Here is a 26,305-nt window from a genome sequence, read left to right on the forward strand (position 1 = left end):
CAATCCTAGAATTGTGTAGGAGTATTGTATTATTTTGCTCATATTGGAATCTCATGTATTTATAACTTTTCCCGAGTAATTCTTCAAATTACGCTGCACTGATTTAGCATTTGCATTGCATAAAGAATTATTCTCATCTTCATTTAAGATGGAAATATTTTAGAAGTGAATCATTAGTGCATCTCCTGCGCATAACCCACAAGTAGGGGCAGCTTAATTGGTCCATATACAAAAGCAGCAGACATGCACGAAACCCAAAGATAAGTATGCTTGAAAACATGGGACAGGCCATTGTTGCAGCCATTTAAATCAACCTAGAGAACTTTGAATGTCCAATTTCAATATGAAATAATTAAAAGCAGACTAAGTCGAAGCAAATCCCCCAGGCTGCACATGGAGTAATAGGATTTTATGATTCGAGAAACTGCAATTGTGCTGTCTTGGATTGGACCCATCGAGAACAAATATAATGAGCACCTGCTTTGCTTGCTGCCATTTCTATGCCCGACCACATTATGTTTCATCAATAATCAATTCACGCTTTTGCTTTTACCTTTATCTTTAACTTTTGACAGATCAGAAATTATCTTTTATTGTCCTTTCAATTGACCCAAACGAAATAAAGAAACTACGAACGTGGTCCGAGAACAGAGTTGCACTAATCATGTGATAGTATACGGTTGCATACACATTGTATCATAATTGTCAATCTAAATAATTCTTCCTTGTATCCTAAAGTCTTTCGCATTGCAGATTGCGCACCTCTCTTTGCCCTTTCCAGCTTCTTTTGGCTTTGCAGAGCTATTGCTTTCACATGACATGTTGCCGTGGTCAATGATGAAATCAGAAAGAAATGGAGGCTTTATCAGAGATTATATAAGAAATAAAGTATTGTTTTTGGTCTTGTCCCTTCACAGGATAAGTATCTCCTTATTTCATGCCTCGAAAGGTTCAAAAGTGTGTAGAAAAATTTTAAAAAGAGGGAAATATAGATAGCACAAAATAAAAGCATGATTTACATTGTCGTCCCTATAAACATCCATAGCTGTACTGAATGAAGTTCCAGACAAACAAACAAATTGAAATTTTATATAGCAAGAAATACTTCTTAACAAGTTCTGTAAAGAACCCCTCAAAAAAAGATATAATTTAACAGAGATATAATAAGAAGCAAATCCACGAACAATTTCAAGTTTTCGACCTCTCTTTCTTTATCAACGAAAATTAGGCACAACATAATTCGTCCTTGAAGCTTTGATGGCCAGAAGAAGGCTTGGTCTTCAAACGATAGAGGAGCTTCTTCTTCTTAGAGGTCGGATTGTCAATGGTGAGAACAACTTTGCCTGGTTCAACAATCTTGAAACTGTCACATACCACAGGCTGTTCAGCATTTGAGGCCAATTTTTTAGCCTTTTGGATTATCACCGTGTAGCTTCCTTCAGTACTTGGCACAAACTCTGCCCCATAGCTCACTTCCCATCCCACTACCCGCACTTCCCAGGTCAAATTGCATTCCTACACATATTATCAATTGGAAGTGAAACCCATTGTTAATATATCAAATCAAGGATTAAATGAAAAATTATGTGCTTGATATTTCATTATCTTTTCTCTAGAGCACGAGTCTTTACGTCCTGCCGTTGAACAAGTCAATTGGAATGCATTTTTCGACTAGAAAACATAAGAAAGATACTAGTAGTAGCGCCAGAGAATCCAAGAAAAGATTCTGTATTTGAATATTACAATCCCGAAGCTGAATTGTCGCAATCCTTCTTTGGATTCTAAAAAGTAAAAAGAACCTTTGACTGATGAGTTATGGCCACAAAGACCAAAGAAAAAGTAAAAAACTAACCTCAGTAACTGGAAATTCAACAGTGTGCTTAGCTGCTGGCTTGACGGTGATCTCAGTAACTGCATCTGTGGCAGCAAATTCACCTACTTTGCTCAGTCCTCCATATTTTACTGGTAGTTGCTCAGCCGCTATGTACCTGCAGGTTGTTCAAACCGAAGTTTAAATATGCATCAGCCAAGAAAATCAATATATATTAACAATGTAAAACGACTGACATTTCTTAAAATAACTATACATGTAACAAGTTTAGATGCTAATTAATTACCTTAGAAGGGTCTCTGCTGATTTGGATGGACCAGCAAAGACAAACTTACTTCTAGTTCTCTGAGTCAAAAATGGGCTTATCATCCTGTTAACTGCCAGGTACCACCATGGTACATTGATAAACACCTAAAAAATTAAAATGAAAACACTTAATCAGTATATAACAAGCTACTTTATATATATATATATATATATACTAGTTGGGGTTAAAACTATTTACCTGTTTAGCAACAAACTCAGGGTAATTGTCCTGGAGCAACTGAAGGGCCTGTTTGGTAGCTTGTCTAAGCTCCCACTTAGCAGGTCCTGGAGAATTCTTCAAGTCATTGACCTGGACAATAGTAGAAATACCACCGGGCCTGAAATCCAATTTCCTGATGCTCCTTTCCAGGAATTGAATTCGCCACCTCAGGAATTTCTGCCTCTTCTCTTCGTCAGAAAACGTTTTCTGATAAAGCTCCTTGTTCTGAAACTCCCCGTACACATTGTAGCAAACAGGGTGCCCTTCTTTGTCAAATCCGTGCATGAACACCGTTTTGTCCAAATCGTCACCCAAGTCTTGCCCAATCAAATCATCAATGCCGAATTCCTTTCTCCATCGAATTGTGTTCTTGAGCATTGTGAATGCATCTTTGACCTTGAAGTCTCTGGCGCGGAGGAACTTCAAGAGAATGACATCGCTTCTCTCATCAGCCAGGAGAGGAATGCCCCATATGTAAACCTCTTCAGGCCCCATTTCGGGTTCAGTCTTCGTGTCTTTTGACTCATTTTCTGAAGTGACAGCAGGCTTTGCCTCAGGCTTTGGCTCTGGAGATTGAGGCAATTGCTCTTGTGGAACAGAAGATGATACGGCTACAACTGTCTCTTCTATGGCCTCTACAGTTTTGGCACCATCATCTTCTGCAGCTTCAGCAACTTCTGGAGCTGTCTTTTCTTCAATAACCTCAGTTTCCTTTTCTTCTTGAGCAGCAATTTCTGGTTCTGGCTTTGTTGGTTCCGAAGGTTGCTCTGGCTTCTTCTCCTCCTCTGCCACGACAGCCTCAGTCTCTTTCTTTTCTTCTTCTTTTGTTGCTGCCGGTGCTGGTGTTGGTGTTGGTGTTGGTGTTGTTTTAGCACTAAACTCATGCTTGTTAAGCGCTTCTTGAACAACCTGCTTAAGCTCGTCTAGCGCTTTCTTCTCATTATCCGGAAGATCACCCACTCTAGTGCTTTCTTCCTTAAAAGAACCAGACTCGGGCACCTTCTGCTCACTCTCAGCATCGTCACCACTGCTGGATTTCGGAGTCTCAGTCTCTTTATTAGAAGCCTCATCAGTCTCCGGCAATGTCACCGGTGCCTCTTTCTCTACCGCCGGCATTGCAGTCTTCTCAGCCGGCTGCACATGATCAGTTTGAACCACCACCTCTTCAACTTGAGCAGCTGTCTCTTGGGACTCTGTCTTTTGAACTTCCTCCGCCATAGTTGCTGCTGCTGCTGCTGCTGCTGATATTAATTATTTCTAATTAAGAGCCCAACCAAATAAATAAAGAATAATGGAAATGGTGATACTGATATAGGAATGAAGTGAGAGGAAAGCAAAGCAGTTATATATATAAGAAAACAAGTGGCGGTTTGGTTCTAGTTTCGGTTCTGGTTCAAGGGTTTAAGCTGTCAAGCGCAAATGGGCAGCTTCAGCTTGTACAATAATTCCTTTTTGTGCGGACCCACTACTTACAATGAGTCCACCACTTTGTTGATCATTTTCGTAACGGTTGCTGTTGTTGCACATAAATCATCGGCGTGCGAGGCGGCAAATTTTTTTAATTCGGATGATGGGAGATTATAACGGCCATTAATGTGAACGGCCCGTTGTTTGCTTAATTTTATTTGCTGTTGTTGGGCCTACAAAATGCATGCAGTTCTCATAATTGCTTTGCTTGCAATTGCAAAAGTGAAAATATGCATTACTGGCAAAAGGGTGGAAATATTGAAACGAGACCGTCGATGCGTTGGATGCATAGGATCCTGTTCTGTCCATGGGACCCATTTCTTGTTTGGATATATCTTGACCGTTCAAAAAGAGTTGGCCGTGATCATTCCTTAGCGGGTGGGCCCCCGGGGACCCACGTACACCTCCTCATCCTCATCACCATTTGCTTAGTAGGACTGCACGAGGAACGTCAGTTCTTCTGTATCACATGAAGGCGGTTGGGGAATAGCGTGCTGCCACGTTGTAAATTAATTTGTCCCAATATTCCCTCGTTTGTGCGGCTAGTGAGTGGGGAGACTGCACTAGCACATCTCACAATTACAATTTACACCAATAATAATTATTCTTTCAGGAACGTTTATTATCAAATTAGAAAATAGAACCGTGTTTCATGCGGTTTAAAAAAAAAATTAATATTATCATTTTTTTATTTTATATTTAATGAAATTGATAAAAAATATGAATTAATTTTTTTTAAAAATATGGGGCAGCCTTATAAAAAAAAAATTATTAGCCAGCAATATAAATAAAGAAGCAACGCAAGATAAAAAATAAAATGAGAGAATATATTATAAAGTGATTTTATTCATTTCAATTGTGTGTGTACAAAACAAAAAGATGAGCTCTTCTTTTTATAGTTACATAATCACTCCATGAAATTAATGAAAAATTATGGATCATAATTTATTGGGAGATAGTGGGAGTTATAAGGAAGCTAAAGGTTGTTAATGGGAGATAGTGGAGAGACTAAGAGATATATGTTATAAACATCTACATTTATTTTAATAAATTCATAACACTCTCCCTTGGATGTTCATTACAAATAATATGCCTCATTAAAATCTTTACATAATTGTTATTGTGTAATAACAATCAAATTAATTATGAGAAGATGAAAAGCCAAATTTAAAAGAAAATTTCTCTATTTATTAGATAATAGAGAATATACAAAGATGAGAAATGGTGATGCCTCATCACCTCCTCAAGTTCCAACTTTATATATATATAGAGATTATTCGCATATGGGGCTAATTCCTAAGAAACATCATAATCGGTCCATCGCATATTTTAATTTTCAAGTGAAATAACTATGTTTAATTTAATTACTCTACTTTTGGATGAATAAAACATCAATTTTAAAATTCTAATTTAATTTTAATCTTGATTATTTACAGTTTCTTAACCTCGGCAATTATGAAACGAAATTGTGAGATTTCGATTATCCAGAGAAACCCTACGAGTACATGTATTTTGCCATGCATTTCAATTATTTGAAAACATACTTTATAGTAGAAAAGTTTATATAAGACGGGTTTAATGAGAATGTCCAATGAATATATGTTATGTGTTTAAGTAATTATTATCCTTTTATTATGATCGGTTAATTTCAAGGTGTATATATATATATATATATATATTGAATGGACATGATGTGTTGAACAGCATAAAATTTTCTCGCTCTATAATAATGAATTGAAATTAGAGGGAAAATTATTGAATACTCTTAGGTCATGTTTGGTTTGTAAAAAAGGGAGGAGAGTAAAAGAGTGGAATGGAGAGGAAGAGAGAAGAAAGGAATTGAGAAAAGTAGTGAAATTAAATTTTGTTATTTGGTTTGATGTAAAATTTAATAAGGAAATGAATTATAATTTTTTTCTTTAAACTAATTGACCATTTACCTTAAATATTTAATTATTTATATTAGTAATAATATATATATATAAATAAAATGACAGTCTGGTGGCCGGCGATGAAGGTCCAGCGACGTTCTGGAAACATCCGGGGTGGCCCGACAACTTTTCGGCAACATATGGGGGTGGCCCGACAACTTTCCGACGACCTTCCAACGGTAATCCGATGATTTTTCGGCGGCAATCCATTTATAATATTAAATCAATAAAATAATAATTATTAATGATATTAAACAAGTTAAAAAGTTGAAGGGTAATTTTAGAAACTTTAGTTTCTAACATAAAAGGAATTTAAATTCTTCACTATTTGGTGTGGAATTCAAATTCTACATTATAATGAATATTAAATTCTTATATATTTTGTCAAACCAAACAATGTAAATAAAAAGAGAATTTAAATTACTTTCGTCTTCTTTATTCTCTCCTTCCAATCAAACACCACCTTCAAATATTATTATTATTATTTATTCACTTGCTGCCGCATATATATTTTAACTAATCATGATAATATGTATGCACATTTGACAAATAATTAATAAATGAAAAGCAATGCTTGAGGAGCACCAAAGGCCTTCTTGGACGAGAGTGATTAGTGAAGCTACAGCCGCCTACATGCCCCCCTCAAATTCCTCACCACACCTGTTTTCATGCAGAATCGGGGTCGGAGTCGAGCAGAGGAAAGGGGTGTAAGAAGGGAATTTTTGTGTGTATTTTGTATTACTCTTGGGATTATGGGCTTTGAATTGGGCTGAGCTTATTACATAGGCCTAATTCTCTAAAAAAAGGCCATTGGGTTGAGTGAGATCTGTCGAATGAGCTCTGTACACGACTATCGTAATCTACATCACGTCATCTTTTAGCGAAATAAATAAATAAATTGGCACCCAAAACTAAGTAGTAAATTGTCTAGAAAAACAAAAATACAATCAAATAAAAATTTTTTTTCCGAATTTGGGACTGAAGAAGAAATGGCCCTGTATCTAAATTATTGTGACCGAATTAAAAGACTCTGGCCCAGTGCCCGACTCAAAAATCAAAAGAAAATAGCATGGCATTGGCTGATTGGCACCCATGCTTCCTGCTAACGGCGGAAATCAGGAACGCTACAATTCATAATTTGTCTTCACATCTGAATCTGACTCGAAAAAAATGCATCAATTAATGGTGACATGATTTGACATGACAGGCCTTAGCATGAACAGCTGCGCATGCCACAACCCACGAGCATTTCCACGAAGACACAAATGTCGCCGTGTTTGATGTGTTATTACATACCCATGAAGCATTTATAAGGCTAGCTTCATCATTTTCAGATATTGTAATAACAAAAATCAAACCCGTCTCTCACTAGTATCAATACCGTTCAAAATGTTAGACCTTTTATATGATCCCTTAAGATTTTACTAATTGAATCAACATCAATTGCCACTCTCCAAAAAAATGCAGTACTAATTTGGTCATCCAATGTCAATTTTCTTTTATTTCCTTTTTCTTGACCTAATATCATATTTCCATGTTGGCAGAAGAAACGAGATTAACAAAATTAAAAAAAAAAAGTTATTGATTTCTAATTGTTTATATAGATAGGGTTTCCTTGGAATATCAACCGTTTGATTATCTTCAATTCAATCAAATGGTTCAGGACATCCAAGGAAATCATATTATTTTGGGATAAGGTTTATTGCAAAGCTATATTCATATACATTAAAACTCTCAGCTTATTCTCTTTAAACCATAATTAGTTAACTGATTATAAACGAACTACTCAAAGTTTCTTTGATACTGTTTTTTAGTAAGAGCTTCAAGCCTTTAACAACCAAAAAAAGAAAAAAAAATGGGTTGTTTAGTTATTAATGATAAAATAAAGGCATATTAAACAATCTGATTGTTTCAAAAATCCAATAAAAAAAGAAAAAAAAAACAAACAATTTAAAAATGTTGGAATTACTAACTCTTTCCATAAACTATATGCACCAAACTAAATAATAATTTTAAACACACATTTGCTAATAAAGCATAGGCACAAGCTACTTAGATACACTTCAGATGTGATAAACTTTAGGGTGGGACTATTTATACTTCAAAAACTCATATTTTAAAATTTTCTTAATTACAAAAATACTTATAATTTAGTTTACATTTAAGGACAGTTTAGTATAATTAAACATAAGATTATTATTTTGGACTCCCATCAAAACAATTATTTATTTATGATTATTCTTTATTTTAAATCCTAGAACTTGCTCCTTCATGTGTTAAAAAAAAAGTCATTTGCCTAGATTGGAGATTATTCACGTCGCCTATATGATTAAAAAAAAAAAATCAGGTTCAATTGTTGTAGTTCAAAAAGAATAGTGGAAAAAAAAAACAATGATAGGAAAAAATAATGAAGAAAAGGCAAAACAAAACTGATATTACAATTTGGCAAAAGTCGATTTAAGGATGTATTGAATAGTTAATCTGTGTGCGGATAAAATAAAGATAATTTTATTAAGAGTGCTGCTATTTACCCCGAATTTGCGCCCCGAAAGACAAAACGACGTCGTTTCTTTTTGCTTTTTAATTTCAGCCGAAAAAGGTGGGCAGCACGTGGGTGAGCATATACTTCAATTAATTTGGAACCAAAACGACGTCGCTAGTTCCTGCTTTATCCTTCTTTTTGCTTTCCTTTCCAACCACAACACTCGGCACCCAGAACTTCCACAAACTACAAACTGCAAACTGCAAAACATTTCCATATGCTAGCTCCAACCACAATCATTTTTCGCGGACCATTTCCATATGCTAGCTCTTTATGCATGTGACTGAACACAACTTTCATGTGTCTGTTTGCTTGTGTATATAGGATGGAAACTTATATGGATTTCTCCAATCACTTGAATGATTGTATTCTCAAATGTTGCTTGCGGATTCATGTGATTTGCTGTTCCAAATGATTGTGTTGAAGTCTCTGACATTGATTTGGGAAGGCTGTTGGTTTTAATTTTGTTCACTATTAGAGCTGTAGTACTTCTTGCATGTCTATTTCTTTTTCTTTTTTCGTCTTCCCTGTAATTTAATAAATTTTAAATGCACTAGATGCCACATGCTTTGTCTGCATATTTGTCTCTGGGCATAGTCTGAAGGTGCTTTTGCCAACACAGAGCTGATTTAGGGAATGCCCATGGAGCACTTGTAAGTGCCTGCTTTTTCATAAATCACAAAATTTTAACATATCAAAACTTAATGACTCGTGAAAGTTGAGTGCTGAATTTAAACGCCAACTTGTACATGGGTTTTGGCATAAGGCAGCCAACAACGGTTCCTCAACGTAAGCACTTGTTTGAAATGCGTTTCTGTTTGCAGGCGCAAGAACTATTGCTGCTGTTTGCAAAACAAAAAGTGATTGCAGAACAAAAAGTAAAACGAAAGGAAAAAGTGTTTCTGTTGTAGTTCGTCAAAACGAGTCCAAAAGAAAAGAAAAAAATGCGTCGAAACGGTGCGTTTCCTTTTAATCTCAAAACAGCGCGTTTCATTCGGGGCGCAAGTCGGGGCGCAAGTCGGGGCAAATAGCTTTTTCCTTTTATTAAAGATTAAGCGAGGATATTTTTAGTATTTTTAATAGTGTATAAAATAAAACTCAACTATTTAAATTTTAAAGTTGAGTGTACAAAATAATAAGATATTCAGAGTAATATTTAGAGTGCAAATAGAGCTCCCCTTAACTTTAATGCGTGTATTATTTTTTTAATTTTATTCTCATAATTTTAGGAGAGTAAAAGTGTAAATTTCTTTTATTAGATTAAAAATTAGATAATTAAATGCTAATAACCCAAAGCGGGAAAACAGTTGGAAAATTCATAAGTGAAGATGGGGAGTAAAATCGATGGCTTAAAAAAACGGCAACCGAAAAGTCAAAATAACCCCCGCGTTAGGTCTCCAAGCCCAAAGCCGTGTTTGGAGATCCAAGCCCGGTCATAAAAGAAGGCAACTGAAAGAAAACAAAATATTTAATTTAAAAGAAAAGAAAAGTAAACGATAATGAAGATGATTGAAGAGCCAGTGATTGGATTCAAGCTGTTGAACATGGAGTCCCATAATACTCCATTACTATCCGTTGATTATAATATTATTATTTTGATTTCTCCTCCACGTGCGAGAGCGCGCATACACACACTATCACTTTCCACTACCTCACTCCAACGAAACAATAATTATTATTATTATAAATCCCAATTAACTGTATTATTATTTTTATTGCAAGTACTTAGATTTGGATCAAAAAATTAGCAGAAGGCCATAAAAACAGCGAGACTTCGAGTTTCGGTTGCTCATCAAAGAGAAGATTCAAGAAATTGAATTGGGGTGTTAGAAGAAAATTAAAAAGATGGAGAAATATGAATTGGTGAAGGATTTGGGAGCTGGGAATTTTGGTGTGGCAAGGCTTTTGAGACACAAAGAAACCAAAGAGCTTGTTGCCGTGAAATACATTGAAAGAGGCCGCAAGGTTCCTTCTTTATTTCTGTTTGGTTTCCTGGAAAATAATTATGACCTTTGTATGCTTAGCTGAAAGTAGTTAATGGGTTCTTATTTTTTATCTGTTCAAGAATTTGATTTGCTCTGGTTTGTGAGGCTGCAGATAGACGAGAATGTGGCTAGAGAGATTATAAATCACAGGTCCCTTAGGCACCCAAATATTATCCGGTTCAAGGAGGCACGTCTTTCTTTCTTTCTTTTTTCTTTTTTTTTTCCCCTAACTTTAAACAATTGAATTGCTTTTGCAGGCTCAAATTTTAACAGTTTTGATTTAATGGGATTTGAAATTTTCAGGTGGTTTTGACTCCCACTCATTTGGCAATTGTTATGGAATATGCTGCCGGCGGAGAGCTGTTTGATCGAATCTGCAATGCCGGTAGATTCAGTGAAGATGAGGTTTTCACCCACTTGAGTGTCTTTTCACTTGTTTTTATCTACATTTATTTAGTTTAGTTATGCGTTGCTTTCCTTATTTAATTGCTGCAGGGTAGATATTTTTTCCAGCAGCTGATCTCGGGCGTCAATTATTGCCATTCCATGGTAATTTATTTAATCGAAATGATGATAAATCTAACTTTTCTGTAAATTAAACCATAATAACGACTGTTTTTAATTTTTTGCTCTTACATCTATCTATCTTAGCAAATATGCCATAGAGATCTGAAGCTGGAAAATACCCTATTAGATGGAAGTGCTGCCCCACGTCTGAAAATATGTGACTTTGGTTACTCTAAGGTTTGCAACTGCTGCAATTTTAGTTCACTATCGAATAAAACTTAAGCATTTTTGTTATCTTGTTTGTTCATTTTCTTCTTTATTCTGGAATAGTCATCTGTATTGCATTCAAGACCCAAATCAACAGTTGGAACTCCGGCTTATATAGCACCAGAAGTTCTTTCTCGGAGAGAATATGATGGAAAAGTATGTATTTTGCTCCTTATCTTATTTTTGTGGAGAAATTATAGGCCAAATCCTTTTATTTGGTGATCATTGTTGGATCTAAGGCACCACATTTGTGTTTGATGCCTAATGAGTAACCAAGAAAAAGGGGGAATATACTAATTGGGATGGGTGTGAGCCCACTATTTGTTTATGCAGTTAGACATTATGAACCAACTTTTATTTTTTAAAGGCAGCAATTGTTATTTTAAATTCCTTAAGGGAAAGGAAGTTATGCCTTTTAGTCCAATTGGACAAGATTATTTTATGTGATTCTACGCGTTAGAACCAAATCAACTTTAATGCACATGCTAGCCTAGTACTGCATTTTATCAGATACTTTTTTTATTATTTATTGTTGCTTTCATATATTTCTGTTAATACTTTAATTTAGCTCTAACTTTAGAGCCACTCCATGTGTCTGGGTTCTGACTGCCTTGAAGGCTTGCATGATGATCGCACTATTGTAAAATGATGATCAACAGGAGGATTTCTTAGACCTGCTAATTTGGCATAATTTTAAGCAGATAAGTTTTGTTATTTCATTTTGCACCAACTAAATATAATAGTTTCTGCTAGTAGGCTAGCTGGTAGCCACTCTATGTGGTAAAAGGAAACCTTTAAATGTAATCCTACTCAGAACAAATTTGGGTTTTTTTTGGGGGGGGGGGTGTTGTTCGCGCTTTGAGGTAAGCAGCAAAAATGAAACTTAAATACAGGGGCTTTCAATGAGTTCACAAGGAATATAAGTGAAGTAAAGAAATGGTGACAGATTTAGTGCAAAGTGATACATTATAAATCCTTTGTGATGGTTTTGGATAAGGGATGTGCATGCTTATCAGTCACACACATTCACTAAATGGATTTTTTATTTAAAATCTTGGCTAACGTTTAAATTTAATGAAAGCAAAACATTTGATATATCATAGTTTTATTTTTGCAGCAAGGATAAGCAAAAGTCTTTTCCCACCGCATAAGGTTCCCAGAGAGCTATTTTTTTTTTTGTGTTTGCACAATTTCATGTTATTGTTATATTGCTTGTATATTCTTCTTCACATAATCACATTGTAACTATTTGCAAGCAGTTTCCAGTTTGAAAATACTTGTACTTCTATGACTAACTGAATGTTCTTTGCTGTACATGCTCGCGATTTAAAAACCTTTGTAGCCTTTGCTTAAAAAATGAAATGAGCTTGAAAATGAAAATGTCTTGTTAATATGTTACTTGCTTTTCTTGCCTTTGTTCAGTTAGCAGATGTATGGTCATGTGGGGTCACTCTCTATGTTATGCTAGTTGGTGCATACCCTTTTGAAGACCAAGATGACCCTAAAAATTTCAGGAAAACAATTCAGGTAATAACTGGCCTTCTCTATTATATGCATAAATTTCCGCGTTCTTTATTATTATTATTATTTTTTTTTTTTTCTTCCATTAGAACTTTTGCTTATAGTTAAATCACTACCATTCGTGCTACTTTGTATATTGGAACTCATTTTATTATCTTCTGCAGAAAATAATGGCAGTTCAGTACAGAATCCCAGACTATGTTCACATATCTCAAGAATGCAGACACCTACTCTCTCGCTTATTTGTTGCAAATCCATCAAGGGTACATATGACTTTTAAAGTTACCATTTTAACTTCCATCATTTCAATTAGCCACTAAGCCCCATAATGAAATACTGTAACTATAATGTGTTGCGGCTTTCTGATGCTCTCTATTAGGTTCTAGAAGATTGCTTTTTGGCCTCCATCCAATCTTGCCTGCATTTTAGTTTCAATGAATTCCTCAATTACTTTTTGCTTTGCATGTAACTGAAGTTTAAGAACTAATGTGTTTAGCTGACATATATGCTGGCCCAGAGAGTCCTTGTATTTTTAGTAACACGAAAGATTATGTAGGCTTGATCTTAAAACAAACCTTACTTAACCTTCAGTTCCTTCTCATGCAAGGATATCTTCTTTTCAAAAAGTACTAGCTAGTTTGATGATGTAGCAAATGCACATACATGGACAACTTATAATATTAGTTCAAATGATTCTATGAGATGTGGCCATTAAATTATTATGCATTTTAGTCAAATGAGTCCAACTTTTAAGCATGATGTATTAGTAACTGCAATGCACCCTCCCTCAGTGTTGATTTCTATACTATGTTGAAACACAATCCATATTGAAATAATTTTTCATCTATATTCTCTTGCAGAGAATTACACTTAAAGAAATTAAGAATCACCCATGGTTCTTAAAGAACTTACCTAGGGAGCTAACGGAGTCAGCTCAAGCCGTTTATTACCAGAGAGAAAACCCAAGCTTTTCTCTACAAAGTGTGGAGGAGATAATGAAAATTGTGGGGGAGGCGAGAAACCCACCTCCATCTTCTAGGACGGTCAAGAACTTTGGGTGGGGAGCAGAAGAAGGGGAGGAAGATATAGATGATGAGTTGGAAGAAGATGACGACGAAGAAGATGAATATGACAAGAGGGTCAAGGAGGTGCATGCAAGTGGAGAATATCAAGTCAATTAAGATAGTAAAATCGTTGCCAAATTATTTCTTTTAATAATAATCATAGTTACGTGACTTTAGTATTTCCTATTTTTATGTATAATAACTAATAATAATAGCTGCGTGTCCAAAGATTACTTCTCTCTAGAAAGCACTGGATCTTCAAAATTCTGTGACTTGATGAAACTATGCATGTAATTTACTTTTTTTTTTACCCCACCGCCATGGACTCAATATATATCTAAGAAGTGGCGGTTAATAAGAACCATGAAGATTAGTGTTAAAGGGTATGGTTCAGTGATTTCTTGTTAAATGGTAGTTGTAGAGAAATAGTGTAGATAATTTCCTTGTTAAAGATTTATTTTGGCACATAGTAATTGTTTATTGTTATTAATCTATGAGCGTAGGAGATCTAAGGTGATTCAACCCCAGTACAGAGTCTATAGTGAACTAAAACTGAACTGGCAAATGAGCCGCGTTTTTGAGTCGTGGACTTACGGTGTGACGGTGACAGTGGTGGTATTTTGGGCCAAGACAATGAAACGAAACAAATGCGATTAACAAACCGATGACAATAGTTTACGTTTGTTAAAAATAAGTTTCTTTCATTTTAATAATCTTTTATTTTAAAAATGAAAATAAATCATTTGCATTATCAGTTAAGGTAATTATCTTAATAAATAATTCTATATCTGAACAAGGACTAATGATTTAATTAAGGCATTATAGAAAAGTACAATACTAAAAATTAGAAAATTACTTCACTACATGCTTGATGAAGAGACGGGCGGCTTAAGTAGGTACAGCGATAGCTTACTTGCTCAAGTGATCCACAGCTACCATGATGCTCCTGCACCCTTCGGATTTGGGTAAGACTGTAATGAAGTTCGTGGAGACTTTCCCACGGCTTTGATGCAAGAGGCAGGAGCTTCAATAATCTTGTCGGAATTTGGCGATCTATCTTGCCTCATTGGCACACAACACAAGTCCGCACATAGGCGACACGTGCGAAGCTTTTGCAAAGTAGAGAACAACATCCTTTTGTAATTTAAGGAAAAATAAGATGCATCAATAAAAAAATCTTATTCAAAATAATCGTCAATACTCATCTTCACAACGAAGGTTACACATCTAAAGATAAATGCATCACTTATTATACCATCAACCACTCCTTAGTCGAGTAGTTGACACTACTTTATTCTATCTTTTAAATTAAGAATTTAAGTCTTTCCATTTGGTTATAGGAGTATAATTTCTCTGCTTTACTTTCGAGCAAATTTTCAAACTGAGTTTTACATGAATTTTATTGAGAAATGTCTCAATAGACTTTTTACTGAAGTCTAGGCTTCAAATGGATTGAATTATATTAAGATAGGTCATGACAAACTTCATTCTAATATAGTAGAATTGTGTTGTCTAATATTACAAATAATAATTAAAAAAAAAAGAACAAAAATCATATCCCTAATTGATTTTTAAATGATTAGAAAATTTCATTGTAACAACAGTTTCCTCAGTCATTTGCAACATTCATCAAAGTTAAACTACAGACCCTAAAGAGGTCAAAATTTTACAACATAATCATTCAGAGAAAATTGCATCAAGTACAGACATAACAAAACCGTATTATATTACAGTGTGACAGTGTCTATATGCTGTTTTTCCTTTTCCTTTTACTTTCACCAAAAGTGGTGCGGTGTAACTTGCACAGAAAGTCAGAAACTATTAACCAAATCCATCTACAGTGATGGTAGACATCAATGCTACCCAGTGAAACGAAAATGTAGGGTGGAATGCTAATAGAATGTGTAAAATTTACACTTGACGATCTTGATAGCAGAAACAGAGAGAATCTTTATTAGATCTCCATTTACTGAAACAAGGGCAATATGCCCCACTGATGCAGAAACCCCTCTCCAGTGGTGACCTCTAGGACCAACAGAACAAGCACTGCCAGCATAGCAGCTCTTCCATTCCAAGTCTCGGCACTTCTGGTCCAACCCCATTCCCAGACTGTTACAGGTGGAGGTAGCTCATTACGTTTTGAATCATATGTTGCCAACAACTCTTCAACACTGCCAAGTGGAACTAAAGACTGCAGAAAATCCCAAACATTCAATCAGACAACATGATGTAATGTTAGAAAAGGCAGCAAATCAGCAATGCTCGTGAAAAATATAGACTGATAAGAGTTTATGATGCATGGTTACTGCAGGGATAGGGTGAGAACAAATATTCCAGTCAACATTGTGATGCTAACAGTAACTGTCACTGCCAGAGAGCTTATAAATGTTTCTAACTTTACTTTCATGATTATCAAGTACTTCATTTCTAAAACCTATTAGAGATGCAATAACAATACCTGTCTAGCTTCAAGATTAGAGACAGCCATAGCTCCAACATAAGGTAGACTCTCAATAACAGCATCAGCCAAGTCTGAAATGAAGGTAGCTTCACATCCTAATGCTGGGACACGCCCCCACTTTTCTATACCAGATTTTAGAGCCAACTCTTTGTACTCAACGTCAATTTCTTCTAAAGTTTCAATATGCTCACTAACAAAACTGCAATCAAACACACACAAGCACAAATAGAAAGCCAAACCTTATTTTCAATATCCAAAAATAATAACAAAAATAGCCAAAAAAAGGACTAATTCAACTAACAATTTATCATCATGCAGCAATGCATAACAAGCCCAAACTAAGATCATCAGGTGACATAATATCAGTGATAATGATATGATGATATTACCTAATAGGGACAGCCAAAAGACTTTTTACTCCCTTCTGCCCGAGCTTGATTATTGTTTCATCAGTATAGGGTTTCAACCATTCCACAGGCCCGACTCTGCTCTGTAAGAAAATTTGGCTAACTGTCAAACTTACACACCATGATTATAAAATGCTAAATATTCAATTCCTACGACATGCAAAAACAGATTAGAAAACCTTTATATACTAAAAGAGAATCTAAAATGTGAATATAGTAACATCAGTCTGAATGGATGAAAGTAATTCTTTACAGATGATTTTAATGAGATAACCCAACCATTCAGCAGAAGAAAGATGAAAATTAGTTCAAATCTGTGAATCCATTTGCATAGATCTGAGAACAACTATAGCAAGCTATGAGATGCTGAAATTAAGTAATATCCTTGAAAATAATGACCTGCATGTGAGAGGACAAGTTAGAGCTTAAATTTCCTTGTCTTTAACCTAACACAACACTTTAGATTTACTAGTAGCTAAATTGTGCTTTTTATCAATTATAAAAATGCAGAGGTCATCTCAATATCTAAGGTCATGTTTGGGATTGAGGTGCTGTAACTTTTAAGCTATAACTGCTGTGGAAAAAAAGTTGTAACTATCAAACAAAAGTTAATAATATGTAGTAAATATAAATTTGAAATAATAATTTTGACAAAATTATTAAAGATATAATAGATTTTTCATTATACAAGTAAAAAATCATATTAACATAGCTTATAAGTTACAACAGTTAGTGTTTACCAAACACTTTAGTGCTATAACTTTTAAGCTACAGCTGCCCAACCTCAATCTCAAACGCACCCTAAGTTCAATGACTCTGACAGAACTAACATGTTCATCCTCCTTTCAAAGTTTACATATCCAGTATCTTCCCATGTCTGCTCTTGATAAATCCCCCCCACCTCCACCTTGTTTGGATCTTCTCTTTATGAATTCTCTCAAAATTTGACGTCCTATTAATTCTTCATGATTAATGGCTATTTCTGACGCTACCAGGAAAGATTGTACAATATTTAGTTGCTAGACAAAAATAAGAAATCATTTATACAGACAGATACATGAAATACATGTTCTATAAGTCTCTTCACACAAGGTATATCGTTTCATTAGTACTTAGCATCACCTGACTCCTGTCAAATAAACAAAATTAATTATGCCAATGTCTCGTGATTTTTCTTTTGTTTGCACGAACAAATTATAAAAGTTGAATACAAAAACTCATAAGGAATACTGAATCCAATGTTTCCAATAAGTCCAAGACAGTAAGCTCTTTGTCAACATCATTCAAGTTAAGAGTACCAGTCAGTATCTCTGTTTAGAAATCAAGATAAGAAGAATCCAACTAGTGCGGCTTTACCATTACAAAATTACCTGATATGCAAGAGTGTATGCATTAGTTATCTTTCTCTTCTCTAACTCTTCCATTATCAAATCAACACATTCCTCCATCTCTGCCTTGTAAGGATCACCAGCCTCTTCCACATATGCGAGTGGCACCCCATGAGCACTGAAAAATATCATAACCTATAGACATTCCCCAGTAAGTCGAATCAAATTCGTATGACAAAAAGAGAGTCTCTGTCACTTAGAATGCATATAGTAAAGATTATGAACATCAAGCAATCAACCATTAACAACATGTACAACAATGAAATAACAATATACCAAAAATGAACAAAAAATAGGGTTGAATTTCAAGGATGAACCTGCTCAGGGGAGTCAAAGTTCTGTAACTCCTTCTCAATCAAATTTGCCATTGCCGTGATGTATCCTTCACGTTGGTACCAGGAAGGTATAACCGTGTGCTGCATGTTCACTAGATATTCATCCTCCCTGGAAAAAAAAAAATCAACTATCTTTTCAGATTATTAGTTTAATAATATCTTTATACTATAATAACAAGGTAACAGGTTGATATCATCCATCACCGGAATATACTCTCCAAGAGTCGAAGGCTTGAACCACTGGTTGATATTGAGAATTGAGGATAAAGTGGAAGCACAACAAGCTTTGTAATTCCATCTCTCTTAATCTACAGGATGAATAAAGAATCACACCAAGTTTTGGTATCAAAATACAACTTATTAAGTTAATCTCACACAAGGTTTTGGTATCAACTGATAGATAGACAAAAAGTTTTTGAATAACACAAAACAAGGTTATAAGCTATTAATCTATTAACGATTCTGGTAAAAGAACAAGTAATGCACGATAATCAATCAAAAGCTGCCATAATTTATTGAAATAGAAAAGGACAGCTCCTTTCTTGTCACTCGTGGATCCAACCAGAAATACCTAAAAAATTCTATAGCACAAAACAAAATGTCTTCAGATTTTATTATTAGTATTTCCCAAGAATATTTGTGTGTCACCTGACGTAAGGGAAAGATGTATTAGTGTTAAATAAATGACTAACTACCATTCTTTATGTGACAGAAAAAACAAACTTCGAAGGATTTGGTATATGTGTAGCAAAATCACAGGAAAACAGGATCCCAAGAGAGAAAGTCTCTTAAAAATCAAATTAAAAAAGAAAAAGAAAATGCTTTTGAAAATTACATAATGCTGACAAGATACCTGTTCAATAGCTTCTTCAGTAAATGGATGCCAGTAACGCATACCGACATACACCTTTGCTGGCAAATTTTTTTCCCAAAGTGACTTCCTCAACTCTTCAGCCTGAATGCAGGAAATGATAGCCAATGAAAGTACAAGGACAAGACAGAAATACATAAAAAGATGACATCACTTTTTTAGATCTACATTTGTGTAAAGCTTATGTCCCTTGAAGTATAGTCTCACTCTTATGCAAAGAAAATGATGAAAATCCAGAAGAAAAGCAATTTTTTTTTTCAATTAAATCATGCCTGTGCATCAGTTATCCGTCGCAAGGGAGAACCACCACCAATCGATGCATAGCCTTCTTTGCTCTTGGGTGCCCGGACTACAGATATGAATTGTGCCAAAGGCTTTTGAAGAAAACGAAACAGCCTTGGCAGTCGTATGATGTCCTGTTCAGTTCAGCAAAGTCCAATGATTATGTTAATGTCAAAGTATGAAATAGTTAAAATAATGCTACATAAAATATACATATTAAGCTGAACCCAACAAGAAAAAGCATATGGTACATACAGAATATAGAAAGTGAGCAAATACATTATCAAATTCAACTAATGTAAACTATCCCATTGCAGCACTAATCTGTGCACAAGACATTGTGTTAGGAAAAGAGGACAAAGCTGACATCATAACATATGTAAATTTTAGAGGTAACAAAATGATATCAAGGAAAATCAGAAAAACTTATGACTAGAAAATTAAATAAATGATCTTTTCTTTAAGTGAGACTACTGGTCCAGCAATTTTTTTTTTTTTAACCTACACTTATTAGATTCAGTGAATAGGCACAGAAATATTAGTTTTATTACCAAAAAATAAATAAATAAAGGATAATGTTACCGGATCGGCAAAAAGATTAAACAAAAAAGGCTGCACATCTTCAAGTGTTTCAGGTCCTCCGAGATTGAGCAACAACACGCCAATCTTTTCATCACCAACAAGAGACGCTGTCGAGAAATTTTGAGATTTAGAGGTCACTAAAGCTGCCAAAGGTGATAAATCTTTGTTGACCGATTGCTTAGGAAGTATTGGTTGTGTTTCAGACCATCCAAAAGAATATCTGGAAACTACGTAATTTGTTGAGGTGTTAGAACTAAGATAGGCCTCGTTAGGAACCCCAGCGGAACGATACATCCTTTGTGAGGTACATACTGCCCGTGGCAATGGCCTATGAGAGCAAGGAATGACAAAATTTCAAAATCACACAAATCACATTGATCGTTAACATATAACATAAGCCCATTGATAAGGAACAGAGTTCTGTATAAATAAATTAAAATCCAATGAAGCAGTCACTCGGAACCCAATTGGCAAATGCAGCATGAGTGCCGCATACTACTTAACTAAAGAAACAATAACATGTGGAAAGGCCACTTTTGACGATGATGATAAATAAGTAAATGAATAAATAAGCACAGAGTAAAAAAAAATGTAATAAAAATTTAGTAGTTTAATTGCTCAGTCACTAAGCTTCCCAAAATTCAATAAGCAAAGAAAGGCATAATTATTATTATTAAAAAAAAATTGCTACCAGTTATGAGATGCAAGAACTATGAAATCTTAAAAAATCACCATTTTCCGCAGAGAAAAACTCATACAGACACGCAGACAGTTGATGATTAGAACGAAAAGTATATAATTTGAGCGCAGCCAGTTGATAGAATCCGATTAGTCAATGTCCAAAATACAAGATATATGCAAGAAAGAGAGTGAAAGAGAGACATACAGTGGGGACTTGGAGTTGCGAGAAACGGAGGTGAAGCGAGGAGGAGGCGGAAATGTAGACGAAGTAGAACAAGAAGAAGGCGGACATGGAGCTGTAGCACTGTTCATCTGCATTTTCACTCACTGTTGTGTAGCCGTCTAAGCCAAAACTAAATAAATAAATAAAATCTTCAACAGTAAGTAGAAGAAAAATTTATACAAAATCCAATAAATAAGATAAAAGAAATCACCGGATGTTGTTAAATCGAAAAATTAATAACCAAGAGCAGGTTGCAAATGAATGGTCAAGATTGTGAGTGAATTTTGATATTTTGGTGCTCTCCTATATTTTTGGGGGGGGAAAAAAGGAAAAATTAAGTGAGACTGACGAGACTTGAGAGAGTGACGCATGAGAACTGAATGAAGCCAACCACGACTTCTCTCTCTTCCTTATCTTTTATTTTATTTTTTATTTTTTTTGTTTATTTAGGGTAATATCTTTTTATTAACAAAATATTATTAGTTGTCTGTCATCTCAAAAATTACTATGGAAACGTTCCTGGCATGCACAATTTTTTTTTTTGATACACTATATATTACAATAAGAGCGCTATTGATATTTATAATTAAATATCAGTCATAATTCTTTTACATAATTATATTGCAACACTCCTGAATGTCAATCCTCACTTAAAATATTTATAATTAGAGATCAATCGGTACTCTTTTAAATAATTTTATTACAACACATCTGAATATCAAACCTCATTTAAAATTAAAGAGAAATCTATTTTCACAATTAATTTTAGAAGGAGATTGAGAAACCCTCACTATTAATATTAGAAAGATATTAATTCTATCTCAACATAAGGAGACAAATAAACCATTAATATACAGGGGAGGCACTGCGCTGAAACTCAAACCATGCACCCAAAGCTGTTGGGTGCATGGATGTGCCAATGGGCTACGGGCCCATTGGCTATATATATATATATATATTTATTTATTTGTTTTGTTTAATTGCAATCAGTCAACTATTAGATATTTATTATTTTATTGAGTAGTGCTTAATAACAAGATATTTATTATTTATTATTCAATTGCTTTATTTTGACACAAGTCAAATTTGCCACAAGTCAAACTTGGCACAAGAGCATGCACAATCTATTTCCACACAAAAAAAAATATATAATATTAATAATAATGATAATAAACATATAAAAGTGGGTAGAGGTGTATTTTGCTCATCTCAAAATTCAAACTCAAAATGAGTAATGCATCAAAATCATCATAATCGCTAGGAATTTATGAATACAGTGAGTTCCAAGAAGCCACCAAGTTTGAAAATGCTGTAAACGACGAGCCACCATCATTATTATTCCAAGCGGTCGCAGCCATCATTCTCATCTCCAAGCTTCTTTCTCTCAAGGCTTTCCCCTCGGATCCCATCATCAATTCTCTTACCCTCTCTTCCACTCTTTCTGCACTCACCACCCCTTCCCCATTGCCAATGGTTTCTTCTTCTCCGTTCAGAAACATTGGCATTGCCACCTTCATTTCTTGCACCAACGCAACGCTATTCAGGAACTGCTCGGCATACAAAGGCCATGCAATCATCGGCACTCCATATGTCACTGCTTCCACCACTGAGCTCCACCCACAATGTGTGACAAAACCCCCCACCGATTCGTGCCCCAAAATAGTAGACTGAGGTGCCCATGACTTCACCACCAGTCCTCTCTCTTTGGTTCTCTCCAAGAACCCTTCCGGTAGCTCCGCCTCTGCAGCATTTGATGGATTTCGCACGACCCACAAGAATCTTTGATTGCACCTTGCATATCATAGAACATAATATAATATATTAGTTGTTAGAGGAACAATGAACAGGTAGTATATTTAAAGATCATCAATTGACTGTTGGTACATTATTATAAAATGGAAGTGCATGAATAAAAATATCATATTTATATAAAGACCTCTCGAGTCCAATTGCGATTTCCTTTAGCTGCGGAGCAGAGAATGTACCCCTGCTTCCAAAGCACAAAAACACAACGCTCCCACTAGGCTGAGAGTCTAACCACGTCAAACAATCGGAAGATACATCATCGGAGACGCCGCCAGCACGATCTTTGGCGTCCACGATCAAGGGTCCAATGCAGTGCAGCGGTGGAGTTGTGCCATTTGTGACGCAAGCACCATGGACAATAGCTTTGATTGCTTGCTGCTCAAGGAAGTCAAATGTATTGATTATAATCCCGGTTGACTTGGATAACGAAGTCGAGTAGTTGAGGAAGAAATCATAGATGGGCTTTTGGCGATCAAGCACAGGTTCGGGCATGAAGGATGATTTAACCGGGGGCAATCCTGGAATGAACAGAAGAGAGCTTGGGTGGTCTTTGAAGCTTGAAGTGATTTGGTTGTGTAGAGTTGGTAAGTAGAGGATGGCGGCGAGGGTGGAAGCACAGGAATTGAAGTAAGTGTAAGTTGGAATGTTTGGGTGATAAGAGAAGCTGGTAGTTGAAGTTATTATAAAACTCAGGATTTTGGAAGTGAGAGAGATGTTTTCCAGGGCCTGGAAGACATTGGAAGAATTAAGTTTGATGGATTCGATGGCGATGTCGGCTCTGGATAGTGTCTCGGAGGGCATTTGGATGGTGGGAAGGTAGTAGAAGGAGATGATCGGATTGAGTCGGTGTGAGATTGAATTGATGTACGAGCAAGTTTTGGATTCTTCCAAGGGCATGGATGGAACAAGGATTGTTATGGACACGTCTGACCTGTGTTGCAAGATTAGCTTGCCAAGTTCCACCATTGAAATCATGTGGTGGAACGCTGGACCTGGGTATAAAGCTATGGTTTTTTTCATTATGCTTGGTGCTTGAGGCGAGATGCTGAGGAGAAGCTATGGATGGCGGAGGCAGATTTGATTGGGGGTGGGGGAGCAGTTCACATTTTAACAGTTTAAATAGAGGCTCTCTGTCCATACAATTGTCGGAAAAAGCAAATTTTTTTTACTGTTAGAAAGGCACATTGATTTTTCTAAAAAGGTACATTGATTAGCTTGCACGTTTTACTTAAAAGTCACACTCTGTAAATATTATGACCCAAAAGAGAAAAAAAAAAAAAAAACAAAGATGTTCACAGATGAAATGAAATAATTGAGACATTGATCTTTAAACTGATTTCACAATAATACACACAATTTTCAAATGAACACTGATATTTGTACTAAAACCTAGTGAAAGATTGATAGAAACACAGCTAAAATCATATTCTTTTAAGTGAATTTTTTTTTAAATTAACCGAAAACATTTTTTAAGTGTGTTATTAATTTTTACTTCAATTCCCCAATCACTTTTCCTTCCAAATACGAATTAGTGAATTTTTTTTTTTTAATGTATAACTTAAAATCGTCGCTACCCTTGTTCTTTTTCCGTTAAAGACTTTTCCTGTCACATTGCATGCACAAATTATAAGGGAAAATTGGAAACGGGCAGCTTTGACCCGATAATTTGACGAAGTACATTTGTCCAACTTGGTACCGGTCATCGACAAAAGCATCACTTACCAAGGATAAAATCACCACTCACCAATACATTTCGTGCAGGTTAAAGCATGATTGAAGCACGTTTTCATGAATTTTGAAGCGCTTTCATGCTATGTCTCAATAAAAACACAAATATTTAATTAAAAAATAATAACAACTATGAACTCCCTTACGCTGGAAACAGAGAAGCAGTTTGCTTAAAAGTGCAAACTCCGATGGGAAGCTTTGAGAACTAGAACAGCATATCAAATATTCTCGTGTAGGGAGGACTATCGTTAAACTTGACGGTTAAATGCTTTACCCCATTCCACCAATTCCTAAAATCACTAGACACAAAAAGCAAAAACCACTTGCACTTGCACACAATGAGAAGCCAACCTTATATTATATCCCATCGAATAAAGGAGAGAATGATAGGCAGAATCTCTTTTTGATGGTCAATCGCTAAAATCTGTACTCCCGCTCCGAGAACTGCTGGCATTTCGACTGTGTAAGGAGAGGCCCCTCATGTGAGCAGCTGCAGCTGAAGCATCAACCTTTTTCTCTTGAAAGAATTTCTCCCTTTCAACATGCTTTGCAGGTGGGGGCGGTATTGTAACAGGTTGAGGATGTGCATTGGTTTCATGTGGTGGCTCTGTTTGCACTGGACGTATAAGTGGTCGGTTCAGCCTTGCTGCTGGAATTGACGATCCAAGAATGCCCAAGGGATGACGTTCTGGCAAGTGTTCTTCATCTTCAGGCCTTGCACATGCTTTTCCTTTCCGCATCCTGCCATGTGATTTACAGTCAAAAGAGGGAGCAATATCCAAGAAATGGGAATTTCTTTTTACCCAAAACATGGAAGTCTCATCAAGAAACCGAGGAATATTTGAAAGTTATGAACTGGGAAATGCTACCCAGCAGCCACTGCATGTTACAATTTTCATAAGTTTTTTGTTGCCGGTCACAAGCTTATTGTTACATTTCTCCAAATTTTTCTTTATATTCACGAACTTTTTCTTTGAAAAGCAAAACTTAGAACTGAAACGAAAAACTTATGACTAGAAACAAAAGAACTTGAGACCATTTTAACATACAACAGTTGTAAGATAGACACTCATTAAGCAAGCTTTTGTCTATCACGATATCAGAGCCATGCACCATTAACTTGTGCAAAAATCGGATTCAGGCTGGTAGAAAGCACACATATTATCCAAGAAGAAACAAAGGTCGCGCTGAAGATCAGTTTAGATAAAAGTACCTCCGGGAAAGTTGCTCAGCCTCTTCCTCTTCTTCTTCTTCTTCATGGTCAGCATGATTGGCAGAATGATTGGCAGTGGTGGTAGATCTAGTCGACAGATGGCCATCTTGATGGTTCACATGATTGGCAGTTGATGTAGACCTCTCTGAGAGAAGGACATCATGTCTTGCCAGGACATTCTGGAGCTGCTCGTTCAAGTCAATTGCTTGAGAAACCACCTTCTCGTCCCTTGTAAAGGAAGAAGAATTAATTCAAGTTTCAAGAGAAAAACACTTAGCATGTATGTTGATAAGAAACAGAAATAAAGAGCATGTTATGATGTAAAACAACAAAAGATGGACCAAAGATCCACTGAACCACCCAAAAGAAAGCGTATCAAGCACTACAAAAGAAACGATAAAAACTATCAGAAACTAATTAGATCTATCATCAATTTAGATTAGTACAGAAGGTATATGCACAATGACAGGTTAATTTTTCCGTCTCCCTTACCCACCAGGCTGCAAATCTCACTCCTTATGACAGATGCACACAAATTAATCAGTAAGTGACAATATCTGTCACAAGATAACTGAAATTAGGTCTAAAAGGATGTACTCCCTCCCTCCCATCCCTTCATCTTCCCACACTCTTGAAACACTTATTCTACCTACAGTGAATAAACCAGTTACCCCCCCCCCCCCCCCC

At 35.7% G+C, this 26,305-nt stretch overlaps 5 protein-coding genes across 7 annotated transcripts in view; 1 reads left to right on the forward strand and 4 right to left on the reverse strand.

Annotated features, from left to right (window-relative positions):
• Positions 1-935: 935 nt before the first annotated feature.
• Positions 936-3,792, reverse strand: LOC18037735 (patellin-3). The gene is made up of 4 exons (XM_006426358.2): positions 2,337-3,792; positions 2,118-2,242; positions 1,853-1,988; positions 936-1,515 (listed from the first exon to the last, which is right to left on the reverse strand). Exons 1-4 carry the CDS (start codon positions 3,573-3,575, stop codon positions 1,225-1,227), a joined length of 1,791 nt encoding a protein of 596 aa, XP_006426421.1. The 5' UTR covers positions 3,576-3,792; the 3' UTR covers positions 936-1,224.
• A 5,994-nt stretch (positions 3,793-9,786) lies between these two features.
• On the forward strand, positions 9,787-14,022 carry LOC18036248 (serine/threonine-protein kinase SRK2A). The gene is made up of 9 exons (XM_006426359.2): positions 9,787-10,262; positions 10,395-10,469; positions 10,586-10,687; positions 10,778-10,831; positions 10,934-11,026; positions 11,120-11,212; positions 12,479-12,583; positions 12,742-12,840; positions 13,438-14,022. The coding sequence occupies exons 1-9, from the start codon at positions 10,143-10,145 to the stop codon at positions 13,756-13,758; spliced, it is 1,062 nt and encodes a 353-aa protein (XP_006426422.1). The 5' UTR covers positions 9,787-10,142; the 3' UTR covers positions 13,759-14,022.
• Positions 14,023-15,284: 1,262 nt separating this feature from the next.
• LOC18036249 (ferrochelatase-2, chloroplastic) lies at positions 15,285-21,270 on the reverse strand. 3 transcript variants are annotated; one of them, XM_024180192.1, is made up of 11 exons: positions 21,083-21,270; positions 20,854-20,990; positions 19,968-20,295; positions 19,376-19,519; positions 19,086-19,187; positions 18,437-18,540; positions 18,215-18,341; positions 17,880-18,032; positions 16,492-16,592; positions 16,100-16,301; positions 15,285-15,832 (listed from the first exon to the last, which is right to left on the reverse strand). In XM_024180192.1, the coding sequence occupies exons 2-11, from the start codon at positions 20,964-20,966 to the stop codon at positions 15,608-15,610; spliced, it is 1,599 nt and encodes a 532-aa protein (XP_024035960.1). In that variant the 5' UTR covers positions 20,967-20,990; positions 21,083-21,270; the 3' UTR covers positions 15,285-15,607. The 3 variants fall into 3 exon arrangements, with proteins under 3 accessions (XP_024035960.1, XP_024035961.1, XP_006426423.1); XM_024180193.1 differs by having other exon boundaries at positions 20,854-21,001; XM_006426360.2 differs by lacking the exon at positions 21,083-21,270 and having other exon boundaries at positions 20,854-21,039.
• A 790-nt stretch (positions 21,271-22,060) lies between these two features.
• Positions 22,061-23,744, reverse strand: LOC18036254 (UDP-glycosyltransferase 88B1). Its single transcript, XM_006426361.2, has 2 exons — positions 22,808-23,744; positions 22,061-22,662 (listed from the first exon to the last, which is right to left on the reverse strand). Exons 1-2 carry the CDS (start codon positions 23,695-23,697, stop codon positions 22,137-22,139), a joined length of 1,416 nt encoding a protein of 471 aa, XP_006426424.1. The 5' UTR covers positions 23,698-23,744; the 3' UTR covers positions 22,061-22,136.
• Positions 23,745-24,405: 661 nt separating this feature from the next.
• LOC18036358 (TOM1-like protein 5) overlaps positions 24,406-26,305 on the reverse strand; it is a 7,754-nt gene continuing 5,854 nt past the window's right edge. Inside the window, 2 exon segments of the mRNA XM_024180852.1 lie at positions 24,406-25,146; positions 25,619-25,846. Of these exon segments, the coding sequence (XP_024036620.1) occupies positions 24,816-25,146; positions 25,619-25,846 (559 nt within the window). The 3' untranslated portion in view covers positions 24,406-24,815.

The sequence above is a fragment of the Citrus clementina genome, unplaced genomic scaffold, assembly GCF_000493195.1.
Source record: "Citrus clementina cultivar Clemenules unplaced genomic scaffold, Citrus_clementina_v1.0 scaffold_7, whole genome shotgun sequence".
Lineage (NCBI taxonomy): Eukaryota > Viridiplantae > Streptophyta > Magnoliopsida > Sapindales > Rutaceae > Citrus > Citrus x clementina.